Source organism: Carlito syrichta, unplaced genomic scaffold, assembly GCF_000164805.1.
Source record: "Carlito syrichta isolate Samal-C Ts95f unplaced genomic scaffold, Tarsius_syrichta-2.0.1 Scaffold301572, whole genome shotgun sequence".
NCBI classification, from domain to species: Eukaryota; Metazoa; Chordata; class Mammalia; order Primates; family Tarsiidae; genus Carlito; species Carlito syrichta.
The window spans coordinates 310,991-338,581 of NW_007245668.1; the positions used below are offsets into that span (position 1 = coordinate 310,991).

At 36.9% G+C, this 27,591-nt stretch overlaps 1 protein-coding gene across 2 annotated transcripts in view; it reads left to right on the top strand.

The window, feature by feature from the left end:
• Positions 1-27,591, top strand: part of HDAC9 (histone deacetylase 9) — a 512,743-nt gene that overhangs the window by 285,257 nt on the left and 199,895 nt on the right. For both annotated transcript variants that reach the window (XM_008054886.2, XM_008054887.1), the window contains exon 17: positions 22,713-22,820. In XM_008054886.2, coding sequence (XP_008053077.1) covers positions 22,713-22,820 — 108 coding nt within the window. The remainder of the gene's footprint in view (positions 1-22,712; positions 22,821-27,591) is intronic.

Consider the following 27,591-nt stretch of genomic DNA (forward strand, 5'->3'; position numbering starts at 1 on the left):
GCTCAGGCAATCCACTCACCTCAGCCTCCCAAGGCAAGGGATTACAGGCTGAGCCACTGAACCCGGAAATATGTATACATTTTTGGCACCCTCTGTATATGCACACAAGTATTATATATATAAATATTATATGTATATATAATATATATATATACTACATATGTATGCAGAAGAAAATTCCATCTGTTATCTTATACATTTATACATTTGTATTGTTTGTGTACTTAAAATACCACATTTGCCTTTTATGTTTATTCTCTCTAGTAACAGTAAACACTGTTCCATTGGTAGGTCTTATGAATAGCTGCTCTGATTTTTCTTTTCTATTTTTCCCCCCATCACTCTTGCCCTTGGTGTTGGCTAAAGTTGCACCAAATTTTATTCTCTATTAAAATACTAGGAAATGGCTTTCATTCTGTGACAAAATCTATGGACATGTAGTTAAATTCAATGTGACAGAAGGGTTTGGCTAATAATACATTTTACTGCTATGATTTAGGAAGGTCTTCTTTGAAAGCAAACTCATATTTTAGAAGGCATAATATATGCAGTCTGAGGAAGGCTGGAGGGCAGGAGAAGGAAGACAAAGCTTATTGCCCATGATTAGACAAGGTGTAGAATGCAAAGGCTCATGAGACAAGACCACTGCCTCAATTGCTCTGGGCCTGACCATTGGGCTGATTTGGATAAATGTCCTCAGGGAACACAGAGGAGGAGGCTTCAAAACAGAAAAGAAAAAAAGAGGGGCGAGGGCTACTGAGGCAGTCATAAACTAAATCTTCAAAAATAATTAGTAATAGATGTGTTAGGGTATGTGTGAGTTATGTGTTAACGGGGGTGGTGTGCATATTGGTTTGGGGGAGGCAACCAGGCATTGACTGTTCAGACAATTAAACACACCATATTTTTGACAATTGCACCAAGCTGTTGCCAATTAGTAGACAAAAAGAAAAAGAAAAAACAACTTAATGCTTCTGCCAACATTTTGGATCTTCCTAAAATTTAGATACTGACTCAGGAACCTCTTTCTTCATGTGTGATACCCACCTAATTATCCTGAGAAGACACAACGCCTTTGGTTACATCAGCAGAGAGACGAAGGGTGGCATCTGTTTCTCACATGCTGTAATCAGGATGATGTTGCTTCCCCTCATATACATGTTCAGCTCAAACCTGGCTTGCAATCAGCACTTCATTTCCTCCACTGCTGCTCTCAAAGACGCATCATGATCCTCTTCCCTCCAGCACAATAAGAGGATCCACCCTGATTTGGAATCTCTCTTTTCCCCATCTCTCCTTCTTAATTGTATTTGGATTTTCATTAGCTTTAAATCTGATGCAAATGATACTAGAAAGAACACCCCACAGCACCTGGAAAAAGTAAAACTGATAAGCCATCTTCTTGAAATTGTTTGAAAATTTTGTTTCATGCTGTGAATGCTATGGAAAGATCATGTCTTCAGACTTGGAAAATATAGTACAAAATATTTTTCTTTTCTTTTTTTTTTTTTGAGTTGGAGTCTCACTCTGTCGCCTAGACTGGAGTGCAGTGGTTGCTCCCGGCCACTGCAGCCTCGACCTGCTGGGCTCCGGCGATCCTTCTGCCTCAGTCTTCCGAGTAGCCGGAATTACAGGTGTGCGCTACCACGCCCGGCTAATTTTTTTATGTTATTGTAGAGATGAGGTCTCGCCTGCCCAGGCGGGTCTTGAACCCGCGGGCTAGGGCAATCCACTCACCTCAGCCTCCCAAAGGTGCGGGATTACAGGCTGAGCCACCGAGCCCGGCTCAAAATATTTTTCAAACCCCAGAATTCCTTCTAAATAACAAAGGAAGTTTCCAGTATTACATAAATTATGCTAATTGTGTATAGTCAGTAAGAGTTGTAAGGACATAGACAGTACTTCCTACAAAGATATACATTACTCTGTGCTTACTACAAAATGTGTAATTTTATAGAATCATTAAGCATTTGATGCCCATCGCAGGAAAGAAAAAATTAGAAATGAAAATCCTTAACTTCCTCCTTAATTCACTTTGTTTTGTAGCATCTTATTTGCAAGTAAATTCTTTCTATTGCTTTGACATTATGACTAAGTACAACAGGATGCATTTTGAAATGAGAATACTTTATTTTCTTAGTTAAAGTTAACATAAATATCACAAAGTTATTAAAATTCTTTTGTTGACAAAATGAGATGGCTGAAAAATGCCATCATCAAAGCTTGACGGATGTATTTTTTACATTCTCAGGATCACAATAGTTATTTAAAATAAATATAAAAGCAATTATGTTAACCAAAGTAATTTCAATAGCAAGGAGGCAAAAAACATTTCCATTTCCTGAGTTTCTTTTCCCATAGTTTTTTCTCTGTTCTATAATAATTTTCTCCAATTTCCTATGTGCCCTGATTATAAACATTGAGACAAGAAGAAATTGAATCTTAGACTTTCTGGTTGCTGAAGGTAAATGGATTTGAGGAACTTTGAACTTCTGTGTAACTGAGGAAACTTATGGCTCCAAGAAACAAAGACTGAGAAAATAAAACATACTTGAATACACTTGAAAATATGATCATCTACTAACTGCTACTTCTGTCAAGGAGACATAAGGTTTTAGGTCAAATAGAAATTTAAAGTAGACAAAGGGAATGGGACAACCTAGAAAAAAGGAATCTTGCAATAGCCTGAGTGCAGCTAAATCTAGGCCCACTTCAGCTTTTCCTCTTAATATGAAAACAGCAGCATTTGTATAATTCCTTTGTCATGTTTTCATCCTAAATAGTTCTAGATTTAGACATTCACCACCTTAACAAACTAATATTCAATATAAAAATTGACATTTCATTACTGAATTTGTCTTTGTGAAGTATTTTAACAAAAAATTTAGTAAAGCATAACTTTTAAACTTTCATTAACGTATAACAGTATACTTTTTGCAAATTTCAAAACTAACATAAATTAGCTTACCAAGTGCTTGAATTGTTAGCAGGCAGTTCAGAGCAGAGTCCCTAAGATTTCATCATTCCAAACCTTATGAAGAATCTATAGATTCTGATTTTTAGAACAACAGTGTCATTACTATTATATAGTGTCTTATCTTTAAATATAAAATAATAAGTAACATAAAGAAATTGAATGACTAAGCAATGATTCATTTAGCAACAAGGCATGCAATCCTTGTTTTTATGAAGACTGATAAGTCTAGTAAAGCACTAATATATAAGAGAATTATATACATCTGAAATTATTTGGTTAATTTATTCCATTATGCTCTAAATAACATTATTTACATAATCTCTAATTGATATTTGCTATAGATACACACAGGCATACCTTGGAGATATGGCAGATTCAGTTCCAGACCATCACAATAAAGCGAATATCACAATAAAGTGAGTCAATATGAATTTTTTGTTTTCTCAGTACATTTAAAAGTTATGCTCACACTCTGCTATAGTCTATTAAGTGCAATAGCATTATATCCAAAAAACAATGTACATATCTTAATTTAAAAATACTTTATTGCTTAAAAATGCGAACAATTATCAGCAAATCATAATCTTCAGACTGGTGGAGGGTCTTGAGGTACTTGATCTGAATTAGGTTTCAGGTTAAAGGAATGTTGTGCCTGGTTTGATTTTCTATCCAGACCACTCAAAGATTCTCCATTATCAGCAATAAGGTTGTTTGCTTTCTTATCATGTGTGTTTTCTCTAGAGTAGCACTTTTAATTTCCTTCAATAACTTTTCCTTTGCATTTACAACTTGGCTGACTGGTGCAGGAGGCCTAACATTTGGCCTGTCTTGGCTTTCAACAAGCTTTCCTCATCAACCTTATTCATCTCTAGCTTTTGATTGAGAGTGAGAGATGTGTGACTCTTCCTTTTGCTTGAACACTCAGTGGCCATGAAGGGTTACTGCCTGGCCTAATTTCAATATTCTTGTGTCTCAGGGAATAGCGAGGCCTGAAGACAGCAAGAGATGTGAAGAAATGAATGGGAATCATTTATTCATTGTCTGCTGATTTACATGGGCATGGTTCTTGGCACCCCCAAACAATGACCATAGTAATTAAAAAAAAAAACACTTACCATGGATCATCATAACATATAGAATAATGAAAATTTGAAATATCACAAGAATGGTCAAAATATGACACAGAGGCACAAAGTTAGCATATGCGGTTGGAAAAAGTTGCCAACAGACTTGCTCCACCTGAGGTTGTTACAAACTTTCAATCTGTAAAAATCGCAGTATCTGCAAATCTCAATAAAATGCGTATGAATAAAATGTGGTATGCCTGTGTAGCTGTCCTCCTGACAATCTGTAAAGATTTCTTAAGACGATTCTGCATCATTTTGAAATATGATCATTCAAGGAGCTAGAAAAAATCAAGACCTACAAGTAGTAAAGTTATTTACTGCTAAATAGATCACGGTTTCCCTCTTTATTCTATTTCCTCTTTTCTGTAAAGGCAATTTGCTATCCTTTCATTCATTGTTAAATAAACATGTATTGAGAGTCTCCTATGTGATAAGTATGAAGCCACGTCTACCTTCATACTTTGTGTTAGCATTTTAATGTTTTATTCCTTTTCAGTTCCTACTCCTATATCTTATTATATGAATCACTTGGACTCTATGTTAATTTTCTTTGATTTCTATTTGTCAATTCTGGTGGAAAAGACCTGTGAGTTCATGGGATATGAACAGAATGCAATCAGAATATGTGGACTCATTTTAACAAGATTCAAATTCATTTTTCTATTAAAACATTTCTGCAAAAAAATAGCCTTTCTGCCTCAACATTATTATTATTATTATTTTTTTATGGAGGCATCAGATTCTGATTCAGAAAGCTAAGAAGTGCAGTATTCAACTTCAGTCCATATTCCATTAATAACAAACATGAAAGAAGTTGAAAGACCAGTACTAACTGGAGCAGACTATTCTCTTTACTTCTGGACTCATCATATTCACAGCTTCTGGTGGCTATCACAACTTGGGTTAGAAATCATTCACTCACTTATTCATTTATTTACACAATAAATATTTTGAGTGCTTATTAGATGCCAAAAACTACAGATATTATACTGAACAAAACAGAAGAGAATTGTATCTTAAAGGAACATATATTCTAGTTGGGAAGATAGATAATCAAATATGCATGAGTTTAAATATCTGTGTATGTGTGTGATGATGAATGCTATAGAAAAAAGAAATCAAGGAAGGTAGTATGGAGTCTTGCAGGATTGGGGCACAACATGGGCATCGCCTTTTGAAGATTAAAGTTGATGGGTGAAACTTGGGAGTCCTGGCTTCTTATGGTGACTGATTTGAAGAGGGGTAACAGAGACTAATGAGATTCATAATGAGGGTTCAAGGCAGAGTGGTGGGGAAGAAAGGAAGGTTCAGGGTACAGAAGGGGTTTGCCCAGAGTGTTCAGAGTCTTGGGGCCCCAATTTATTCTCACCTGTGAAGATGTAGACAATTGGTACTAGTGTGGTCTCTCCAGAACACACAGAACTCTCGGTCATTTTCCGACTTCTGAATTAAGCTTTGCTGATAGAGGGTAAAGGGGCAAGTTAGGTTTATAGGCATACCTTAAGATCCTGACGTCTCTCTTAAGATCCAGCTATGGAGATCTGGAGAAGTTTGAGGGTGAAGGCACGTGGGCACTCAAAGATCTTGGACTCAATAGCAAACTCTGGACTGTAAGATATCTGTCTGGGTGGCTCCAGCTCTTAGCAGCGTTATGTCTATTGTTGTTGCCAGTGTCTGGGGATACTATTTCGACATACTTTCCTATTTAAATTGACCGGCTACAAATTAGATACAGTAACCTAACACCTGCCATGTTCAAGTACGATAAAAATATTCTGACATTTGCATGACATTTCCAAGTGCTTTTTCATGTGCCTTTTGGTGGCTTCTTGAGTGACACTGTTACATTATGGCCTCGGGTATCTCTGACTATTCTCCCGTTATTGATATCTGAGCTGTGAGATCCAAGATAGCTGGGGTTTTTTTTTTAATCCCATTAGGTTAGTGCAAGGACCAAAGGATGATGACGTCTTAATTTCCATATACAAAATTGTATGTCTTGTTTACCACTGCAAGAAACGTTAACTTTGGAGTCTGAATTCCAGGGATACTATTTGCTATTAGCAATCAGATTCTGATTCTCAATATCCTCAATATTAAATGGAACAAATCAGTTTTAAAAAGTTGACTAATTTACCTAGGGCTAGGCTTTAACTATCTAAGTAAAATAACAATCCTTAACTTTGACCTTAGAGGTATGCAGAGGATCGACTTTAATCATGAGATTATTCATCAAGTATAGGGACAGGTTACAGAGAATTCTTTGAAACATGCTTCTATTGGTTCTCACAGAACCTCACAGCAGAGAGTAGTCTTTCTCTACACAAAGCTTCCAGTGATAACCTATCTCAATCTCTTCTAATCCTTACAGCAGTCCTAGGGATCTTATTCCTAAGGATGTAGTTGAGGCTTCCTATCCTACAGAAAAGGAAAGTAAGACTCAGAGAAGTAACTTGTTCAATTCCCATGATTAAAGGGCGGTGGAGTAGAGATGGCTTGATTCCCAAGCTCTTAACCTCAATACTGTGTACACACAACTCACCATAATTTCAATCTCATATCATTGTCAACACTTCTTTCCCAAGTGAGAAGAGCCCTAGTTATAAGAAAGCACAGCTGCTTTTTTTTTTTTTTTTTTTTTGCCAAGAACATTCTCTTTTTTATTGAAATTCCTGTGAAGTATTTAATCCATGCACTTAAACATCATACATTTTGGGTAAAAAATTATACAGTTGTACACAGTATTTCAACCCTAACTAAAACACTGAAAAATCTCTGCCTTTTGACCAAACCACTGTAGGATGAGTTAGAGAGAATCGTCTTTCAAACACCTACTGAGTCAAAGTAAATTTTATTAAGCTGCTCTCCATAGGAATAGGCTCTAACATATACGTTCCAGTGAATAAAAGGATTAGCATATTATGAAGTACTCTTTACATAGCGTGTACATCAGATTAAATGAAGCAGCAGTAGAAAAATATTCAAATAGTATTCTTTGGCTGTCTTTCTAACTGAATCTTTGTAGAACTGAAATTGAATAACAACAATAGGAATTCTCAAATTTTTTGACTGTCCACATAGCCCACAGGAATCCATATATTACTTGAAAAATCTGAGTCCATCAGTATCTTCAGTAAGGATCGTGAGAGTCTCAAGATGTATTTCTTTTCAGAACAAACATATTCCTCTACATATTCTTGTTACTGGCGAGTAAATAGCAAAGGGATATTTATCTGAAGACAAGGAGTGACTAGAAATTGCACTCGCAAGGTCAGTGGAGCTGCCAGAAAGCAGTCGATCATACTGGGAGATGGCTTGTGGTGGAGCATTAATGCACACGGCATGCCCCTTGTCTCCTTCAGCTGCCACATTAATAGTTCACGCCTTTTTTCCATATGGAATATCAGTCACAGTATTCATTCATCATATCCATGGTTTTACTTGGAATCTGAAGGTCTTCCCTGTAGCTGCTCTGTTTCTTTTTCATCTCACCATGACTAAAGAAGCTAAGGTGTGGGCATTATAAGCTACAAGTGATCCCAAAGGAATGGGCTGTCATTCATGTCTTCCTCCCGGTGCTGAACAAAAGAGAGAAAGCATGTGGGTTTACCCACCCATTGTCATCATAAATCCATCCCAGCACCATTTCAAGACTCTCAGGGTTTCAGCAGAACATATAACATGAAATGAATATATACATTTAAGAAACTGGCATGTTGCGTCACATGGGAGAAGGGAGATCACCCATTGTTACAGACTGCAGAACTGACCGAAGAAGAATACAGTAAGGAATATCAAAGGTTCCTACTCCAGAATTATGACTCCCACCATTATACTGCAAGAGGAAGAAGTGACAGCCATCCAAAATTATAGAGGGCTTTCGAGAAGTTCTTAAGTGTTGACACCTAAGTAACTGCAGAACTGCTCCTGAATGTTTTTATTTTTTTTATTTTAGGGGAGGCATCCTTTTGCCCACCCCAAGTCTGAAGAACCAACAATGCAAAGGTTCTGTTTATTATTATTTCATTTATCTAAGCCTAAGCCTCAATTTCTTTATCTATGAAATAAGGCTAAACAAGCCTCCCTCATTGTATTATTGTGAGGGTCAAATGTGAAAATGCAGGTTATTGATGGAAGCCTGTGTAGAAATGTGCACTGCTCCACGCTGTTGGGTACGCTTGAGTAGGTTCAGTTCTGCAGAGGGTAAGTAGGCTGCCTGCTTTGAAAGATTCTCCCAAGCCCTGAAACCTTGAGGTGTCACCTGACCTCCCTCCTCAACTGATGATCTACCACTAGGATCCTGGCACTGTGGGGAGACGAGTACGGAGAGGGGGCACATTGTTTTCAGAAGCCCTCATGAAAAACCAAATGGGCAGAGAAGCTGGGTTAAGGAATTTCAACATCTAGATTCAAATCTTTACGTTGTCACTACTTCAAAGGTGTTTCTCCAACTCTCAAGTGCAGGTTCTCAGTCCAACTGGATAGGGTCTGAGTTTCTGCCTTTCTCACAGCACTTGGGGGATGGCATTGCTCCTCACCTGTGGACTATATTTTGAGTGACTGGATCCTGTCAGATGATAAACACACAAATCATTTCACTCTTCTGGGCCTCAGTTTCTTTGCCTACAAAGTAAAGTGATAAATGAAATGTGATTTATCGTCTCCTCTGGGGATGAGATATGGCATTACTGTGTGGTAATACCTTATCCAAATTTAAAACAGCTTTAAAAAAAAAAGCATTTTTCTTGAGAGATCAGATAGCAGGCTCTCATTAGCTTTTACTGGGGATCTAGTTGACTTAAGTCTTAGGCAGTCTGTCACCCTTGGGCAAAAAGTGGGCAGAGAAGTTTCTATGAGCACAAGAGTGATCCACGACAACAGAGGTCCAGGCCTCTGAGGACCCTGCAGATTCTTCTGCATCATTTAATAGGCATCAACTCAGGAGGATGCATCGAGGGAAGCACGGAATGCTGACAAATGAGTGCTATAAGTCTAAGCATGGTGCTAACTGAAGAAGAGAGAAGAGTTTGTCACCAAAGACCTGGACCTAAGCAGGGGAGGAATTTTTATACTGCAGTTTAGACATTTAAGCCACTGTAAAACCCTGTCAAGAACAGCACCACTAAAGGACTCACTTGTTTTCATTTATGAATTCAATCCTTTGAAAAATTTATTAAGCATCTATTATGTGCTAGACTCTGAAGATAGAGTGGTAAAGACAGACCCCACAAACCCTACCTGTATGGCATTTGCACTGACTCTCATGGTGTATCATTAAGAAGAGAGCTATAGAACAAACAATATTTAAAATCTTTTTACACTGGGAACCTGGTACACTATTGGGGGAGAGAGGGCCTGGTAGAAGCCCAAATTTCACCTGCGTGCAACCAACTTATGTAGTATATCCCTACTTGTACCCCACAATTCTAAAATAAAAATAAAATATTTTTGAAGTCCATGTTTTTATTAGTCTAGCTAGGTCTGTCATAATAAAATACCATAGACTGAGTGGATTAAAAACAGAGAATTATTTTCTCAGAGTTCTAGAAGCTAGAAATCCAAGAGCAAGGTATTGGTGGGTTTGGTAACTCCTAGGACCTCTCTCCCTGGTTTGCAGGTGGCCATCTTCTTATTGTGTTCTCACGTATCTTTTCTCTTCTGCCTCTTTCTTTTCTTATAAGAATGTCAGTCAAATTGTATTAGGGATCATTATGATCTCATTTAACTTTACCTCTTCAAAAGTCATTTGCTAAATCCAGTCACGTTGCCAGTAAGAGCTTCAGTAAGAGTATGAATCAGGGGGAAATACAATTCATAACAATATCAACGTGCAGAGTTGACTTTGGTTGAAATTCCAGCTGTCTTATCAACAAAATAACTTTGATCAAATGACAACTTCTTTAAAGCTCAGTTTCCTCTTTCATAAAAGTAGCTAACAATACATTGATGAGACCATCAAGAGGAACAAAAGAAGTAATATCTGTAAAATGTTCAATAGTATCCAGCACTCAGCAGGTGGCCCAGCCTCACTCTCTATATCTTTCTTTAGATGCTCACCAGAGATATTTTACTTTTGATTTCTTTGCACAATCAGTTTTGACTTTATTACCTCTTCTATTGAATCTGCTAGTCAATTAGGCTTTTTACTCTCTCTCTTAACCTCACTACTACCATCCATCTCTCACCATTTCCAGAAGCAAAATCTCTACTGGAATTTTCAGCTCTGGACTTCACAGTGAAGGATCAAGGATAGAAAAATGCTGAGTTTATCAAATGCCTCCAGTGGGAAAAACTAATTATTCTATAACCAAAAGCAAACAAATCTGGCACCTTCAGATGCCATTTTACTTAAGTATAGGGCTTAAAACAGAATAAGCAAGTTAAAAAAATTAAGATGAAAATATTTCAGAAATAAAATCAAGCAAAACTGAGTTCGGTGATTTTAAAAAATACTATATAGTTTCTAAGTTACCAAATCAAGATGCTGTGTTCAGAAATGTTTGATCCACAGAAGATGATTCATTTAAAAAATACATTTTACCTGATGCAATGCAGAAATTCCAATGATTTTTAATTTCTTTTACAGTTTAACTTTTATACTACATGCCTAAAATGGCACAAAATCAGAGCCATGATGAAAAATCTCTGTTTCTTTGTTGAGTCTGGTGTCTGTCAATAGGTTTTAGGGGTTATCATTATTTAAGCTTAAAGTCAATTATTCAGAAATGCCCTGCGACCCCAGCAGCAGCACTGCATAGCAGCAAGAACTTCTCAACTGCTTCATATTGGGTGAAGAGGTTTTTTTCCCAAATTTCAGGGTAAAATGTTCAAGACATCTGAGGAATGATAGTGTACCGCATTAAGCATGCACAGTGCATCTGAAACCTGTTTGTTAATGGGCACAATAGTATTATATTTAACTCTGGGAATATTTCCGAAGGAAGTTATAAGCTGTGTTTCGATTATTTAAAGGAGACTGTGCCTAAATTCTTTTTCCTCAAAATCATTCTCTTTCCATTTTGAATACCTTCCCATCCACTTTCAGGACAGGTAGTTTAATTTCTATCACGTGCGGCTTTGCAGAGCATCAGCTTTGTTTCAGGTCCCAATGATTGAACTATGCTGGATGTGCTTAGAAAAGTCTGCAAAGACCCACGTTCATTCAGGAAACTCCAGCTGAACTAGATCCATATGTTGCTAGAAGAAGTGCAGCTTTCTGATTGGAGGTAGTTTCTGGCTTCCAGCAATATTACAGATGATTTTTGTTCTTTGATGTGCTGCTAAAGAGAAAGTAATGTTAGAACCACAACTCTGGGATTTTTTTTTTTCTAGTTAACATTCACTAAATATTGTGTTGTGCTAGGTTAAACACTTCATATTCATTGACTAATTTAATGCTAATAATAATCCTATGAGGAAGGGGAATTATTTCCATTTTTCTTTGGTCTTGGATCAATTAATGAACTTGGCCCATTTTCAATAGTTTGCTAATGGAGGTGCTGCTTTTCAAGGTCTTTAACCCTAAAGTCAACAAAATAAATAAGGTGTTATAGCCTTAAACATTGATGATACCCTTGCCAGTGCTACTACCTAAAAGAATAGGATAAGTGGCTTTGTCCAAAGGCTGATTCCTTGAAATCTCTGTTAAAAAGAATATTAGAACACTAAAAATATTTCCAAATACTGGGGTTATGGAAACCTCTGGGTACAAATTGCTGTATACTACTTAGACACATTATTGGTAGTCATTCTCTTTCGGGACTTCTCTTAATAGAATGAATTTATCAATTAAAATTCCTAAAACCCATTTTTAATTTTACTTCTGACTTTACCTTTTATTTCTATCTCTTTAATCCAAAAACACTTATTTATTTATTTTGGGGGAGACAATTTGAAAGGGATGTCCTTCTCTATGAAATTAACGCTTTCTCAAATTCTTATGTGGTGAAAAACAAGACTTTGTTTACTTATGTTTTATTTCATCTGTTGTAGGGCAATACTTTTAAACAGTGCAATACATACAAATTACTAAAAGCAAAATACAAAGGACAGAATATTTTTTTAAAAAACAGTCATTTTTATTAGATTCAGCAGACCCGTGTTCTGGTCTTATCCTCAGGCAGAGGCTGGAATTCTTTATAAACACACCTCCTTAAAAGTTAGAAGAGTTGTACTCTCTAAGGACCCTTCTCTGAGAAAGCTCCTTGAGTTAAGCTTTGATGGTTGCCACGCAAGGAATCAACCCAGCTAATTCCTCTGAGACACTTTTTTGCCTTTGCTGCTTTAGAATGTTCAAACTCTTGTGTAAAAATAAATCACCCTGGACAGCAGAATTTTGCACTACCAGGCAAGGAACCATATTCAGCACATAGACAGGTTTCTTTTAACCTGTCTGGGGATTATGGCTTCAGTGAATTCTTGCCATTACTTAAGGTGAAAAAATTGCATCTACAAATACAATATTTAGGGCAACTAATGAAATGCCATGCTATCATGCCTTATGACAAAAATAGGTTGGAATGGTGTAACCACTGCCCTTTTGTACAGGGCATAGGTACCTCAGTCAACCACAGCTCCAAACAGAGAGACTCCTTCGAAATTTATTACTTACGTCTACATTACCAATCTAACCTTGGGTGTCATTTGAGCACGTGGCTATTTCTTTACCTCTAACCTTCAACCCTTCTGTATTTGAGTCTCTCCAGGCTCTTTCTTGTCTTCTGTCCCTGTTCCTAGACATGTGCACTCTACTTGGTTCCAATATGTCTGTATTGGTCAATTCATCCCTCTAACATCAAGAAAATTCATTTTTAAAATTTTTCTTTCTTTCTTACTCTAGAGACAGTCTTATCTTACTATATTGCCCAGGTTGGCATCAAACTCCGGGGCTCAAACAATCCTTCTACCTCAGCTTTCAGAGTAACTGGAACTACAGGGGCCCACCACTATGCCAACTCAAGAAAATTGTTTACACCCTAGTTAACAGTGAAAACATTTCTGTTTCAAATATAAGAAATATTTTAGAGGAGAAGGTAGTTGTTACTGCTATTTTTAAAAGTATAAATTCAAGGCTAATGTATATTATTCAGTGAGAGATTTATCTCTATGGGCAATTCATTTGGAACACTGAAAATTTTGTGCACTTTCTGTCACACTTTCACTTTGCTGTCCAAATCTCAGAGCCAACAATTCAAAGGCAAAGAAAAACTGAAGACCACTAGGTTCTTGCTCAAGAGGTTTGCAGGAGCATAGTGGGTTCTGAGTATGGGAGTGCCCAGGAAACATCTTCATGTTCTTGCAAAATCCTGAGTTGGTCATGGATTTTTATGATCTCAATTCATGTTCATGTTCCTAATTCTCAATGGAAAAATATACCATATAAGCAATGATTTTGAAGTGTTATACCCATCTTTCAGCTGCTCAGAATCTATTTCAAAGAATATGAACGATTGGAAGGGTGAATGTACTCAGAAACAGTGCTTACATATTTTCACTGAACAAAATGAATCATGGCTGCTTAAAGGCAATTGAACGCATACTCCCACCCTGCCATGTGTGCAGAAACAAACTCAAAATTTTCATGAACAAGCATTTCTCAAGGACTTGGCTTTTTAATTTTTATTTATTTATTTTGAGTTGGAGTCTTACTTTGTCGCCCAGGCTGGAGTGCAGTGACATGCTCATGGCCACTGCAGCCTCAACCTGCTGGGCTCAGGTGATCCTTCCACCTCAGCCTTCCAAGTAATTGGAACTAGAGGCATGCACCACCACTCCTAGCTAATTTTTTTATTTACCTCGCCAAGTTGCCTAGGTTAGTCTCGAACCTATAGACTCAGGCAATCCTCTCACCTTGGCCTCCCAAAGTGCTGGAATTATAGGTGTGAGTCACTGTGCCCAGCGGGATCTGACTTTTAATAGATAGAAATCATCTGTGTGCTTTTTTTGGGGTGTGTGTGTGTGTGTGTGTGTGTGTGTGTGTGTGTGTGTGTTTAGTATGCTCAAAATTATATGATGTCCCTTTATCTTTTATTTTTCCCCGATATTATTTTATCATCTCTTTTAAAAATAATTAAAATAAATTGTAGATACTTCCTATAGTATATTAAGGAATGAGAAGGTGAAACTGGAACCAAAGAATGAGAAGAAGTTTGCAAAGATTTTCCTGACTCTGTTACTAACATTTGTGACACATAAGAAATCAAGAGCAGAATGATGATTAAAAATAAATGTATAACAGCATTTATCCTATTCACTACACAGAATTATTTAGATAAATTCTGGAAAATAAAAATATTGACAAATGTCAAACAAAAAGTAAGAGACAAAGTACAGCTTCAAAAAAGTAACAATGGAACTATTAAAGAACGTTTCTCCCTTTCCCCCTCTTTCCTCTCTTCCATACCTTCTGGCTTTCCTCTTTACATTCTCTTTGGGCTTCTTCTTCCATCTTCCTGTATATTTTCTCTTTCTGCCATATTTCATAAAGAGTTAAAGAGGCTTTTAAAACAAAAACTATGAACAATGTGTTGTTGTTGTTTTTAAGTAAGCATAGTCATTATTTAAAAGTGAAAATACAATGAATGAACCAGGAAGGGCATTAGCATATAAAGTACATGCTGCAGTAGCTGCTATTTTTACTAGAGAAGAATGATATATTTGACGTTGATATATCTAGCAGTCAGTATGAGGAAGGCAGCACTGCCATTAAAAGTTTTTTAATGTCTCTAGGGCAGGATTTCTCAACCTCCGCATTATTGGTATTTGGGCCAGATAACTCTTTGTCATAAGGCCTGTCCTGTTGTACTGTAGGGTGTTTCGTGGCATGCCTGGCTTCTGCCTACTAGAAGCCAGTAGCACACCTCTCCTCTGTCATGACAACAGAAAAAGACTCCAGAAAGTCATGACTCCAAAATGTGCCAAATGACCTCTAAGAGACAAAATCACCTTCATTGAGAACTACTGCTCTAGACTAATGGCAAACTACAACATTCAGAAAAAAAACAAAGATTTTGGATACAACTTATAGCATTTGATTTTTTAAAAAATAGTTTAGCATTTTTAACAGGGTAGAGGTTCAATTTCTTATAAGAGAAAACGTTCCTGTAGGTCTTAGCTAATTTATTTAATTGGGGAATCATTAGATTCTGCTAATATGATTAGAATCTGTTTTTTAAAAATCATTTTATAATGCCAGCACTCTGGGAGAACAAGCTAGAATGATTGCTTGAGGCCAGGGGTTTGAGATCAACTTAGACAACATAGCAAGACCCCATCTCCACAAAAAATAAAAACAAATTAGCCAGGTGAGGTGGTAAACACCTGTAGCCCTAGCTATTCAGGAGGCTGAGGTGGGAGGATTGCTTGAGTCTGGGAATTCAAGGCTGCAGTGAACTATAATCATGCCTCCTCTGAACTCCAGCATGGGCAAGACCCTATTTCAGAAAAAAGTCATTTCAGGATTTATTTTACTTTTTGGATTTTGATTTTACTAGCACAAAAATCAATATGGTTAAGAGCGTGTACTCATTGTTTGGGTCCCTATTCCAACTCCTCTAATTGCCAGCTGAATAACTCCTCTAAATTTATATGAAACTGCTTAATAATAGAATCTATATCAATAGTGACTATAAGAATTGTATGAGTTAATATAAGCAAAGAGATTTTCATGGTGCCTAGATCTTATTACTTAATAATTGCTAGGTGATAATATTATTATTATTGTCATTATTATTTCTAAATAATAGTTTATAGAACATTATAAATAGAGAAATATGGAGTAAAGCTGAAAACATGAACTGTTCATGTTAATTTTCAATTGCTTTCCCCATATGTTTCCTGAATTACATTCTGCTGTGACTTTGCATGAATGAAATTTTGTCTCTACAATTCATGTTCTGTAAGTAATGTCTGGTTCAGTGCTCCTTCTCACTATCCCTTATTCTTTTTCACTACCAGTAAGAAAGATTGCAATATGTTGTTCTTTTAAATGTGGATAGTATTATGTAGTGGCTAAGTTTTAATCAATAGATGTGCAACTAGCACTATATTGGCTCTTCCTTTTCCTCCTGTTCCAGTTTCTCTCTCTCTCTCTTTTTCTCTCTCACCCTTTCTTTCCCCTGCCATGTTCTTCCCTTCCCTTCCCTTCCTTTCCCTTCCTTTTCTCTTCCTTCCCCTCCCCTCCCTTCCCCTCCCCTTTCTTTCTTTTTGTGCTGATGTGAACTGCTGGCCACTGCCAATGCACATTACTGATTCTCTGGGTCTTCGCATTGCCAATTGCTTTGGATTCTCGGATATCTATAGAGAATGGTATAATGTGTCTTCTTCTCTCTATTAAAGTTATACTTTTGTAATGTTACCAAAGTGGTCTACTTCATTCTCATTTTTTAGAGAGTTTAAAATGTGTTGCCTATTTTAGTTACATACAACCTTCTCTATCTCTCTATTCCTTCCTACCCAATTGAATAGACACACTGTATGAACTGGGAAGAGGCTCTCAGTGACAGACTCTTCTGCTTTCAGAATTCTGCCTCCTACTCTGATGACTAAAACTCCCTTGTGGGTCGAGTGACTATGACTCGCACCCTGAGGCACGGTTCTACTCTGTCTCACCAAGTTTGTTCTGTTCTTCACACAGAGAAACTTGACATTTTGTGGGACAGCCTCACCTAACATTTCTCAACCTCTGTTTTGGACACATGTTGGGTCCAGACCCTCCTACATATTTATAAAGTGAGTTGAACTTTGGGAAGGACATATTTTTAAATGGATAGTTTTTAATTTTGGCAGTAAAACAAGGCCTCTGTGGACTTACTACTCAGCAGACCACTAAAGCTGCCTTCATGTTTTGTACATTAGTTACAGCACCCGAATTATTTGAAAGTTGAAAGCATACTTTTTTGCAGAATGGCACTTAAACAAAATCTTGGTAAATATTCCACAGGAATTTTGAGGGGTCAGTAAGTTGGGTGTTGCTCTATGAATTATAAAATACAATTAAATCCCACTAGCCCATGTTTATAGCAGATCCTTGGAGACTTTCCGCCAGAATCCTGGCCAGATTTTCCCCCTGCTATTCATCAGAGTAAATTCCTGACCTTGAAAATGGGACATAATATTACCTACACTCACTCAGATACATGATGAGTATGTTCTTTCTTTGTTTTTCCTCCCAGTTACACTGATCTTCTCACAATTACTAGTATATCAATCTCTTCTAATTTGAACAGCTTCCTTTCAGTTTAGAAATGTTGTCTGTTGCAGATGAACTTACTCAGTCTCTTAAGTAATCTCTTAGTCTCTCAGATTCCTCTTCAAAGATGGCATTTGGATACCTGAGAAAGAGATGGAGACCTGAAGGGATCCTCATGCTGTCCTCGGGACATGCATGTTTCCATGACAACCTCCTTGCGTCACCTGACTGTCCTGACTCCCAGCATTTGAAGTTAAGTTCAGCAGCTAATTAACTCCTGATTTTTGGATTTTTCAACAAGCTGGAGCTTGGCAAGGCTCCCGGACTCCAGCAGCTCCACCTTGGCTTGCATTGGTGCTGGGGGTCCCCTGAACCTCTACTGTGGACTCCATTTGGCCCCAACCATAGTTAGTTCATTTCATAGGCTCTCCCATAGCATATCCCTCAGGGATTTGTGGGAACTTGAGGCTTCCAGTTGTGCTACACATGAACCAAGAGCATCTCAGGAATGTTTCAGTCTGATCTTCCACTGATTTTTCACAGCACTACACAGACTTTATTATGTGGTGCCCACAGTTTAGTGTAGACATAGCTGGCAAAGTCCAAAATGTTGACCAGAGCAAAGACTCCCTTACCATTTTGCCAACTTACCTGAATCATTTCCTCTCTCATTTTCTCACATAACACTCTCTGCATCATCTGCTTCTGTTGCACCTCTTGCATTAATCTCTCAGGACCAGAAGAGGTGGCTTTTAGGTTTTTGCTTCCTCTCAACATATCCTAAGTATGCAGCCTAGTCAACAAGCATGCCTGATTGTCACAGGTAGAAAGCATCTCATCTCTGAACTATCATTCATGATAGCATTTTCTTGATTCTGTCAACTAACATAGGACAATGATCTGAGATAACCAGGCTTAGTTCTTTTGTTAAAATTTTATTATAGGAGTGTAGGGTACATGTGAGGATTAACTATATAAGCAGGCAGCATGCAGGTGAAGTTTGGGTTTCTAACTGTCCCTAACTCTCCCTGGTAATGAATCATGTACCCTCCATGTTGTCACATGTCCTCCACCCTCCTCTGTCCTTTGATCCCTAGCAATGCCTAGTGACTGCCGATTTCTCCCTTGTGCTAATGTGACTAATATTTAAGGCTCACTTATGAGTGAGAACATGTGGTATTCAGATCTTTGTTCTTGTGATAGTTCACTTAGTATGATGGTTTCCAACTCCATCCAATTTGCTGCAAAGGCAATGATTTTGTTCTTTATGGGCTGACCACATGCAGAAGAATGAAATTAGATTTTTATATGTAATTTGGAAAAAAAATTCTCTTTCACCACAAAATCTGTATTTTGCATATTGATGCAAAATCCTATTTTGAATATCATTTTCTTTACATTTCTTCTTTATCCATTGTAATCTCCCTTTCAGCTTATGCACTATTTCTCCCTGATGCTCGCTTGCACGTGTGCATGGTCACTCTCTCTCTCTCTCTAGCATGTGCACACACGCTGGTGCGGATGAATATACACATAAAAAGAATAAATTGATGGGCAGACCATGGAGAAATTCATACGTGAATGAATGATAAAGCATAGTTTGATCCCCAAATATAGTTGTTCTAGTTTTAGGACTTTGCCTTCATGCGCTATCAATGTTAGTAAGGTCTTAGTAATCAGCTAGTGTACTCAGCAGGGCTGCTGTCTGCTCCTCCACATTTCTTCCTCCCCCATTTCTGGCCTCATCTATTATATCTCACATTATTTTCCAAGACCAAAGCCAACTCAGTGCCACTGTCCATCTTCCAAATGCGAGAGTGCCTGTCTTCCTACAGAGCTAAGCACTTCTGGTCTTTTTACTTCCACTATTATTGCATTGCCATTTCAGTCTCTTAATCCTGAGTATCTATGTCTATCTCAGTCAAATCCTTCTTGTTGTTTGTCTTTCTCTTCTAGCCCCCAAATATCTCATTCCATGTGAGGAACCACTCTCAATTGATGAACTCCATCATTCTCTTTTACCCGGAGTTTATTTTCTGTGGTGAAGCTCTGCAGCAGTTAAAATAAGAGTAGTCATGTGGAGGTGGCCCTCTTGATGCTATCACTAATATAGGGAAATACATTGGAGATCTCTCCAACCAATAAGAGAGAGGAAAACTACTTTTGCCAATGAGATAGGCAAGAAATAAAAAAGAAATTACCCTTTTACTGATAGGGATTTTAGTCGAGTTCATTAGCCGTGCATCCTGCTTTATCATTGAAGCTCTCATAAAACAGTAACATAGCAAATATGTGTGAATAGCTTTTGGTAGCCAGTTTGGTCCAGAAACACGATTTAGAGCATAATAACTTAAGAAAGTGTGATTGTAATTTGGCTTATGAAAATCTTTTGGAATTTAACGTTAGTGTGAACTGAATTTTGTCCCCTTGAAATGTATATGTTGAAGACCAAATTGCTAATATGATTATATTCAATAAGGTTTTTAGAAAGTAGTTAAGGTTAAATGAGGTCATAAGGATGGGGTCTTAATCCAATAAGATTGGACATAGGAGAAAGGTGGCCATTTGCAAGTCAGAGAGCCCTTACCAGTCATGGAATTGGTCAGCACCTTGATCGTGAACTTTCCAGTCTCTAGAACTGTGAGAAATAAATTTCTTTTGTTTAAGCCACCCAGCCTACAATATTTTGTTATGGCAGCCCAAGTTGACCAAAGTAAACCTGTTTATAAACTCAGAATTAAATATCATTCCCCATTTATGAACAGATTATAGCTACAAAACTTGGCCACTATTATCATTTAGTTATAAATTCAATGTATGGAAAACATAGGTTGAAGTACATTTAGATAAATGTTTTTATGCTTAAATGTAAGTTCATTAATGGATGACAAATCCTACAGATTCCTAAAAAGAACCATTCTGGGAATAAGCCTGAAGTTTGGATATGAGTCATAACCTTAAGTGTCTATTGAGCACTTATGTGCCTAACACTCTTTCTGATCAATAACCATATCTTTATTATAAAAGCAACTTCCATACTACAACTCATAGTAGGTACTCAACAAATATTAGCTGATTTGAAACAAAACCATTTTGATTAGTAGAAGTTTATACACCAAAATTAATGATATGAACATGGAATATTATGTCTATGAGCACATATTCAGGGAGATAGAAATATATGGACAGGCAGGTGTGTGTCACACAAAAGTATTTGTGACGATCTAATGCCTGTTAGTATTATGGTTAAAGAGACATTGTTCTCAGTTGCTGAAATATTTTTATAATGAAGTATAGTATTTTTTGAATAAAATTTATGCCTTAATAAATACAGAGGGGGAAAGCTTACAATGTACTCCAAATTGGAATAAAAAAGAGTTAGAAATTGTATGTGATTTTTTGAGCTACCCAGTAAATATTTTTGGATGTACTGATTTGATTTATTTTTGCTTGCCTTCCCAATAACTTAAAATCTGATTAAAGTAAGCTTTTCTATGGCACTAGTAACTCTGTAATGGTGTGAAAATGGGTTAAAATCTATACAACACAAAGTAAATAATTTTTTTTTCAACTTGTGCAACCATCTTCAAGTATATATTCACATGAATATCAAATAACTGTTTATATTGGTTCAGTAAAAAATAAAATTTTCAATTTAGAGGGCAAATGACTAGCTTCTGGTGTCCATTTTAAATGGTTCCTTCACTCATTAACTGATAGTGTTGATTATGATGGTGTCAACTATGACAGGAGCTGAATATTTCTAGAAAGCATGAGTCTTTTCAAGAGGGTGGTGGAAAGACACCTGTTGACAAGGTAAGTGATCTGCTTGAGGGTGCTGGGGACAGCGGAGAAGCCCCTCTAAGCCAATATATGCTCATTCAGGGAATACTTCTTAGGCCTCTGCTATGTGTTGGGCATTATAAAATGGGTATAGTAGCAGCTAAAATAGTATTTTGCTTATTGCTTACTCATTTAATCCTCACCAAATTCATATGCAGATGCTACTTTTTAAAAAATGGCATTTTCATAGGTAAGGAACCCAAGCCATGGTTATCTTAATTAATTCATTGTCTAATTCCACTCCAGTTTTAGTGATTAAACTATGATTTCACCACAACATTTTGATTCTGGAAAATTCTCTCTTCATTGCTACACTTTGTTTGTAGGATCTCAAGTTACTTTTTATTTATGTATTTATTTTTCTCATGTATTACTTATTTAAGTGAAAATACTTAGAAAATTGCTTAGTACATTGTGAATATGTATTGCTGTTATCTGTTGTATTTGTTCCATGTGACTAGGCCTCTTAGATTTCATTATCTGTTTTATAAAAAAAAAAAAAAATTTGTTTTATATAGGTTTTCTCTCCTTGACGCATTTGGGAAGTCTTGATATTGATGTGGTCACTGGCTTTTGATTCCATTTCCCAATGTTTCAAGTAATTCATGTATCCTCAAATCAGAGAGTTCGACCCCCTGATACTATAGTTCATTTTATATTATAAAATATTTTTACATAAAAATATGTAACATATATGATAATTATAAACCACAGCTATTACACTTTTCATGTCCTTATTCCATATGTTGTCTTATTGCATGCATGAAAAAGAGTAAACAACATTTTGTAATGAAAAATCCAGATACTGGTGCATGCTTTGGCTTGATAATAACGTTCTCTAATATAGAAGCAACCATTTATTTTACTGGCCTACCCAATTTTAACAATACCAGTTTGCACTTAAACAAGTTGCCAAAGTGTACTAAATGTTAGAAATCCTAAGCTCCTACTTGGAAAATCAAGTAGCTCCTTGCAATTTACTGTTGTTAATGTTTTAAGTGTGAGGACCACACACTCCTTCCATGTAGTGGGAGAATCTGAGCTGCGGTTGCTACTTTCTCCTCCTAGACTGCTACTGCTACCTGCCTAATAATTGTCTTTGGCTCCCTGTAAACCTGCAGTCAGAAAGGTATTTGAATTTTCCCCCCTCTAGCACTTGCAAATCCGATTTTTATGTATAACTAAGTGCTCTTAGTTTTTACTCTATCTACTACTGGGGCCTGGTTTTTAGCAGGCCTGTAACTAAGCCAGATCCGGCCTATGTAATGCTGTTTGTAATGAGAAATCTAAACAGGGAATGGCAGTGAGGCATGGCAGGAATGTGTTTCCATTGGAGAAGTCAGTGCAGAGAAAAAGTATAAGCAAAGCCATGTCCAGAAGGCCTTTTCAGCTGGCCAAGACGGAAGACTAATGTTATTGTACATAGGCTGTTACTCTGCCAGCCCTTCCTCACAGATTTGCTTTCTCTCTCGGTCCTTCTTCCCCCAACTCTCCTCCCCCTCCCCCCTTTCATCTTTTCCTTCTCTTTCGTTTTCTTCTTCTCTCTGTCTTTGGGCTCTGCTGACTGTTTGCTCAGGTGGACAGTGACACCATTTGGAATGAGCTGCACTCGTCCGGGGCTGCACGCATGGCTGTTGGCTGTGTCATCGAGCTGGCTTCCAAAGTGGCCTCAGGAGAGCTGAAGGTGAGGTCTGGGTTGCATTAAGTGTGGGAAATCCAGAGGAGAAGCTGAAACAGAGATGTTGTTGTTTGGGAATTGTGGGGAGTGTGGTGTGGTAATAAAAGGAAAGAGGTGGAGGGAAGGGCAGGGGGATGGCCACTAAGGTGTGATAATAAGTCGTCCATAGGTAGTGAGTAGCTGATCCTGTTTGCAGAGCCTTCCTCTCCTTGAGAAAATTCTGTGGTCAGGATACACTAGTGTGTTTTTAAGAGCATAGACACGGTAAGTAAAGCCATGGTGCAGGTTAAAAATACCCTTAGTATATACATATCTGTCATGCCATCCTGAGATTCTCTTTTGAAGCATTTTTAAAAATATGATTACTGAGTAGTGTGTACAGCCAGAGAGAGGGATACCACCCAGAGAGAGGGAGAGAAGAAAGGTAAATACCAGACGGGAAGGATTGGGAGGAAGAAGGAAATTGTTGATTAGGAGGGTAATGATCCAGAGTATGTTTTTCCATGAAAGAACTTCAAAAATGAGCTATGCTTTATTGTTCTTTTCTTTTTATGGTCTCTTCTTTCTACATCATCTGAAGAGAACAATGTCCAAACCCCAGCGTTTCCCAGTCTAAACAATTTATAAAAACCAGAGACCTGACAGACATTGACATTTTATTTGGTATTTTAACAGTGCTATTTAAAGGTATGCCATGTGCGTCTTGAATGCAGTTACCCCAATAAACTTTGTTGGTGCTAACACAGCCTTTTAATGCACTAGTTCACACACACTTCATGACGCAATCTGGGTGGTGATCGATTTGGTATTTTTTAGCTATCATAGGACTTTAGGGAAATGTATTATGACCAACAATATATGCACTGTGAGCTTTGTTAATCTAAGATAAAATCTAATTGGGATTCTTTTTCTTTTCTTTTTTTTTTAGTTATGTCTAATGAATTTCTATTCAATTACACCAGACTGTTTCACATGTGATTAAAAATGTAGGATAGGAATGTGTATTTCATAATGCATTATTTGTCCCAGAAATCTTTGCTCTAATTTTTTAAAAAAGTCACAACCTACTGAAATATACTTTTGATAAGGCAAGCTGTACTAAAAAAAAGTAGATGTGCCTATGTGTATTTGACATAATCAGTATCAAGACAATGCTCGCCTCAGGAGATTTGTGGGACCACGAATGCAGTACTTATTATTCAGTCTTTACCTTGGGTAACAAGCATTTAGTGGAAAGAAATCAGCCTTCGGAGAGATTTTGACAGTCTCCCAGTAGCACTTGGGAATAAGTCTTCCTGTTTAAGATGTCACTTACAGTACTAAAATAAATCAACATTTTAAAAGATATTTGAAGATGTTATTTTCAAACGAACTCAAATAGCAGACAACAGCCAGGGCACAATATTATAATTTTTAAGATTACACTGACATAGCTCCACTTGATAACAAAGAGAATTATTATGGCCACATTCATTCACAATTTCTAACTGTTTGAAGTTGGTGGACTTTTAAGCAATAATTCAGAAACCTTCTCAAGTAGAATGCCCACATATTACATTCACCAAAGCCATCATTATTAGCTTCACTGTGTGCAGAATTGCCAACTGTATGCATAAAGACATTTGAACAAATGCCTAATTCCATTTTTAAGAGGTGTTCATTTAAAATAGTCAATTACAAACATAGCATCAACAACATATAGTATGGACATGTTGAGCACTAGCTGAAGTAACATCGACTAAGTTGAGAACAAGGATTCATACAAATGCTTTTCCTCCCCCTGTTTAAGGACTCGGAGGCATGGTTAAAGAAGAAAAAAAAAAAAAGAATAAAAAGAGAGCTGGCCTACGAATCAAGAAATCTTGGTTCAGATTTTGCCACTTAAATAGTGTGTCATTTGTGGCAAATCACTTAACTTTTCTGGGCAGTCATTCAGATGGAATCGATAACGTTGAAGGTCCCCTGTGGCATTGCTATTCTGAGCTATTTGCAATGAAAAGTGGATCTGATTCTCAGTTATACACATGATAGCATAGCGAATAATACATCTTCCAAAATTTCAACTTGCTTTGGCTAACATTCCAGATTTTGCAGCTGGGTTGTCTTTATGATTGTCAAGTTCAAAATAAAAGTCTAAGCTAGGCAGAACCATAACAGAAGCACTGATCAAGAGACTGAACAGGTCAAGAGACTGAACCCCTGGATTACTAATAAGTTGGGCAAGCCTACAGAATGCCATGTAGAAAAGGTAGAAAACACATGATTTGGAGCCACTGTGATGAACATACATAACTGAAATAGAGAGTCATGTTTAGGGACCCTTAGTCAATCAGAAAAAAAAAAAATCATCAGTGTTTATCTGTCCCAGAATCCAGTGTGACAATACTGACAACCAGGAACACTATTACTCACACCTTGTGGATTCTTTTCATTCAGATCTAGGAAAGAAATAGGGAAGCTTATTCGAGGATCCTGAAAAGTAATAAAAAATATAAAAGCAAAGATATTCGAGCATTTTGTTTTTATTTTCTGGATCTGTATTGTTCCATGTGTTCTGCACCATTCTTTCAGTAAACTAACACTTTAATGAATATTACAATACTGCATTGTATGAGCTTGCATTAATTTTTCTTTGAAAATAGAAAATAATTTAGAACTTTATTTCCAATAGAGTGAGTCTGGATATAGTGATGAACTGAGAGGTGAGAGCTAGCTGCTGAAGGAGGTCTCTGAGCAATAGAGGATGAGGACTGGGAGATAAGGAATGTATACAAAAAAGAAAAAACACTGAAGACAAAATGATTTCCTGGACATTTTGCTTGATGTGGAGCTTGATAGTGATTACCCTCTTCACTTTAGACCCATCTGTCCTTTCTTTCCCTGGGAGTTCTAATGAACTGAAGAAATTAGAAGAATGAACAAAGCACAGGGGGTAGGTTTGATTTTGATCTAAAAAAGAACATATGCAGCAAACAGTATCAGCAAATTGGTTTATTTTTTATACAGATGGTATGCTCAATGGAATTCAGTGGAAATTATGGGGACTTTCAAGTTTTCCAGGTTTTCTGACAACATAAAACACACACACACACACACACACACACACACACACACACACACACACACACGAGGAAATTCCTCGAATTTACAGATAGCCAAATTGGCAATTGCTCAGATTCTTACAAGGGAAAAAGAAATATTCTGAAAATGTTGAAATATTTGATGTATTTTAAATTATAACTAGAAGAAGAGTTATCTCATAATGATTTTGTTGTTTTATAGGACATTTTAGAAAGTGTTTCTAAGACATAAAATTAACTTTAAAAGTTAGAATTTTTTTAACTTATAAGTAAAAAATGGCTTGATACCTAGGAAGAGTTACTATAAAAATTCACTTCCATGTTGTTTTGGCAATATTACCATGTATACATTAATAAGTCAAAGTTACTTTAGATATCTGGACACTTTTGTCAAAACAAAAACAAAACCAAACTCCCCAAACACCTAGTTATCTGAATAAAAAATGGATTTCTTTAATGTTTGAATATATATTGTGATGTCGTGTTGTTAATAATACCTACTATTTAATGAGACCTACTATAGACCAGGCAGTTTGTATGTTATGTGCCATTATTCTCACAAGGTACTCTTGAAGTAAGTACAGTATCATCAAGATATGGCTTAAAGACATCAGTCAACCTTTTAGGATCCTGTAGACAGGTTAATAAATAACAAAATCTGTAAAGCTCATAATCCTCTGTTCTCTTTCAACCACTCTATCAGGACATTTACAGGTAGCACAGATATATGTAAGGAAAAAAACAAGGTTAAACCATTTATTTTAAATAATTAATCTTTTATTTTTTATTTTTATAAAACATTTGATACAAAACATAAGAAGTTACATTTTCAACTCATAAAGCATGAAAATAGGCCTAGCTTGGTGGCTCAGCCTGTAATCCCAGCACTTTGGGAGGCCAAGGCGAGTGGATTGTCTGAGCCTGCAGGTTCGAGACCAGCTCAGGCAACTTGGTGAGACCTTGTCTCTAAAATAAAACAAAAAAATAGCCGGGTGTGGTAGCGCACGTCTGTAGTTCTGGCTACTTGGAAGGCTGAGGTGGAAGGACTGCTGGAGCCTGGAAGGTTGACGCTGAGGTGACCATGAGCGTGCCTACCACTACATTCCAGCTTGGGCAAAGGGGTGAGTTTCCAACTTAAAAAAAAAAAAAAGCATGATAATAAAATAAATATCATGGAATTTTCATCCAATGTAGGAATTGAACTTTGTGCACACTCTTAAAATTCTCTCAGTACGTATCTCATCCCTATATTTCTGAACCAGGGATAGCCATTAATCTATTGTCATTTAAAATTATTTCTTTTCTTCTTTTTAATAGTTTTAAACATGCTTTTGACTTTTATTAAAGTGGAATCTGATTGAATATACTCTTCTTCGGCTTTCTTTTTCCTTCATAAAATTATGTTATGACGATTTATCCATATGGATAATTATGTGTAATCAGTTCATTTTCATAGCTATAAAGTATTCCACTTGCACCAAAATGTATTCATTTACTCTTCTGTGTGACATTTTAGTTGTTTCCGGGTTTTTGCTTTTTTGAACAGTGCTGTATGAACACTCTTGAACATGCCTACTTTTCACTATGGTATAACAAAGAGTAAAACAGCCAGCTGCTAGGCTAATCACACAATAAATTTCAGTAGGTAATGCCAAGTGAAAATCCAAAGTCATGTTACCACAATGACATTAGCAAAA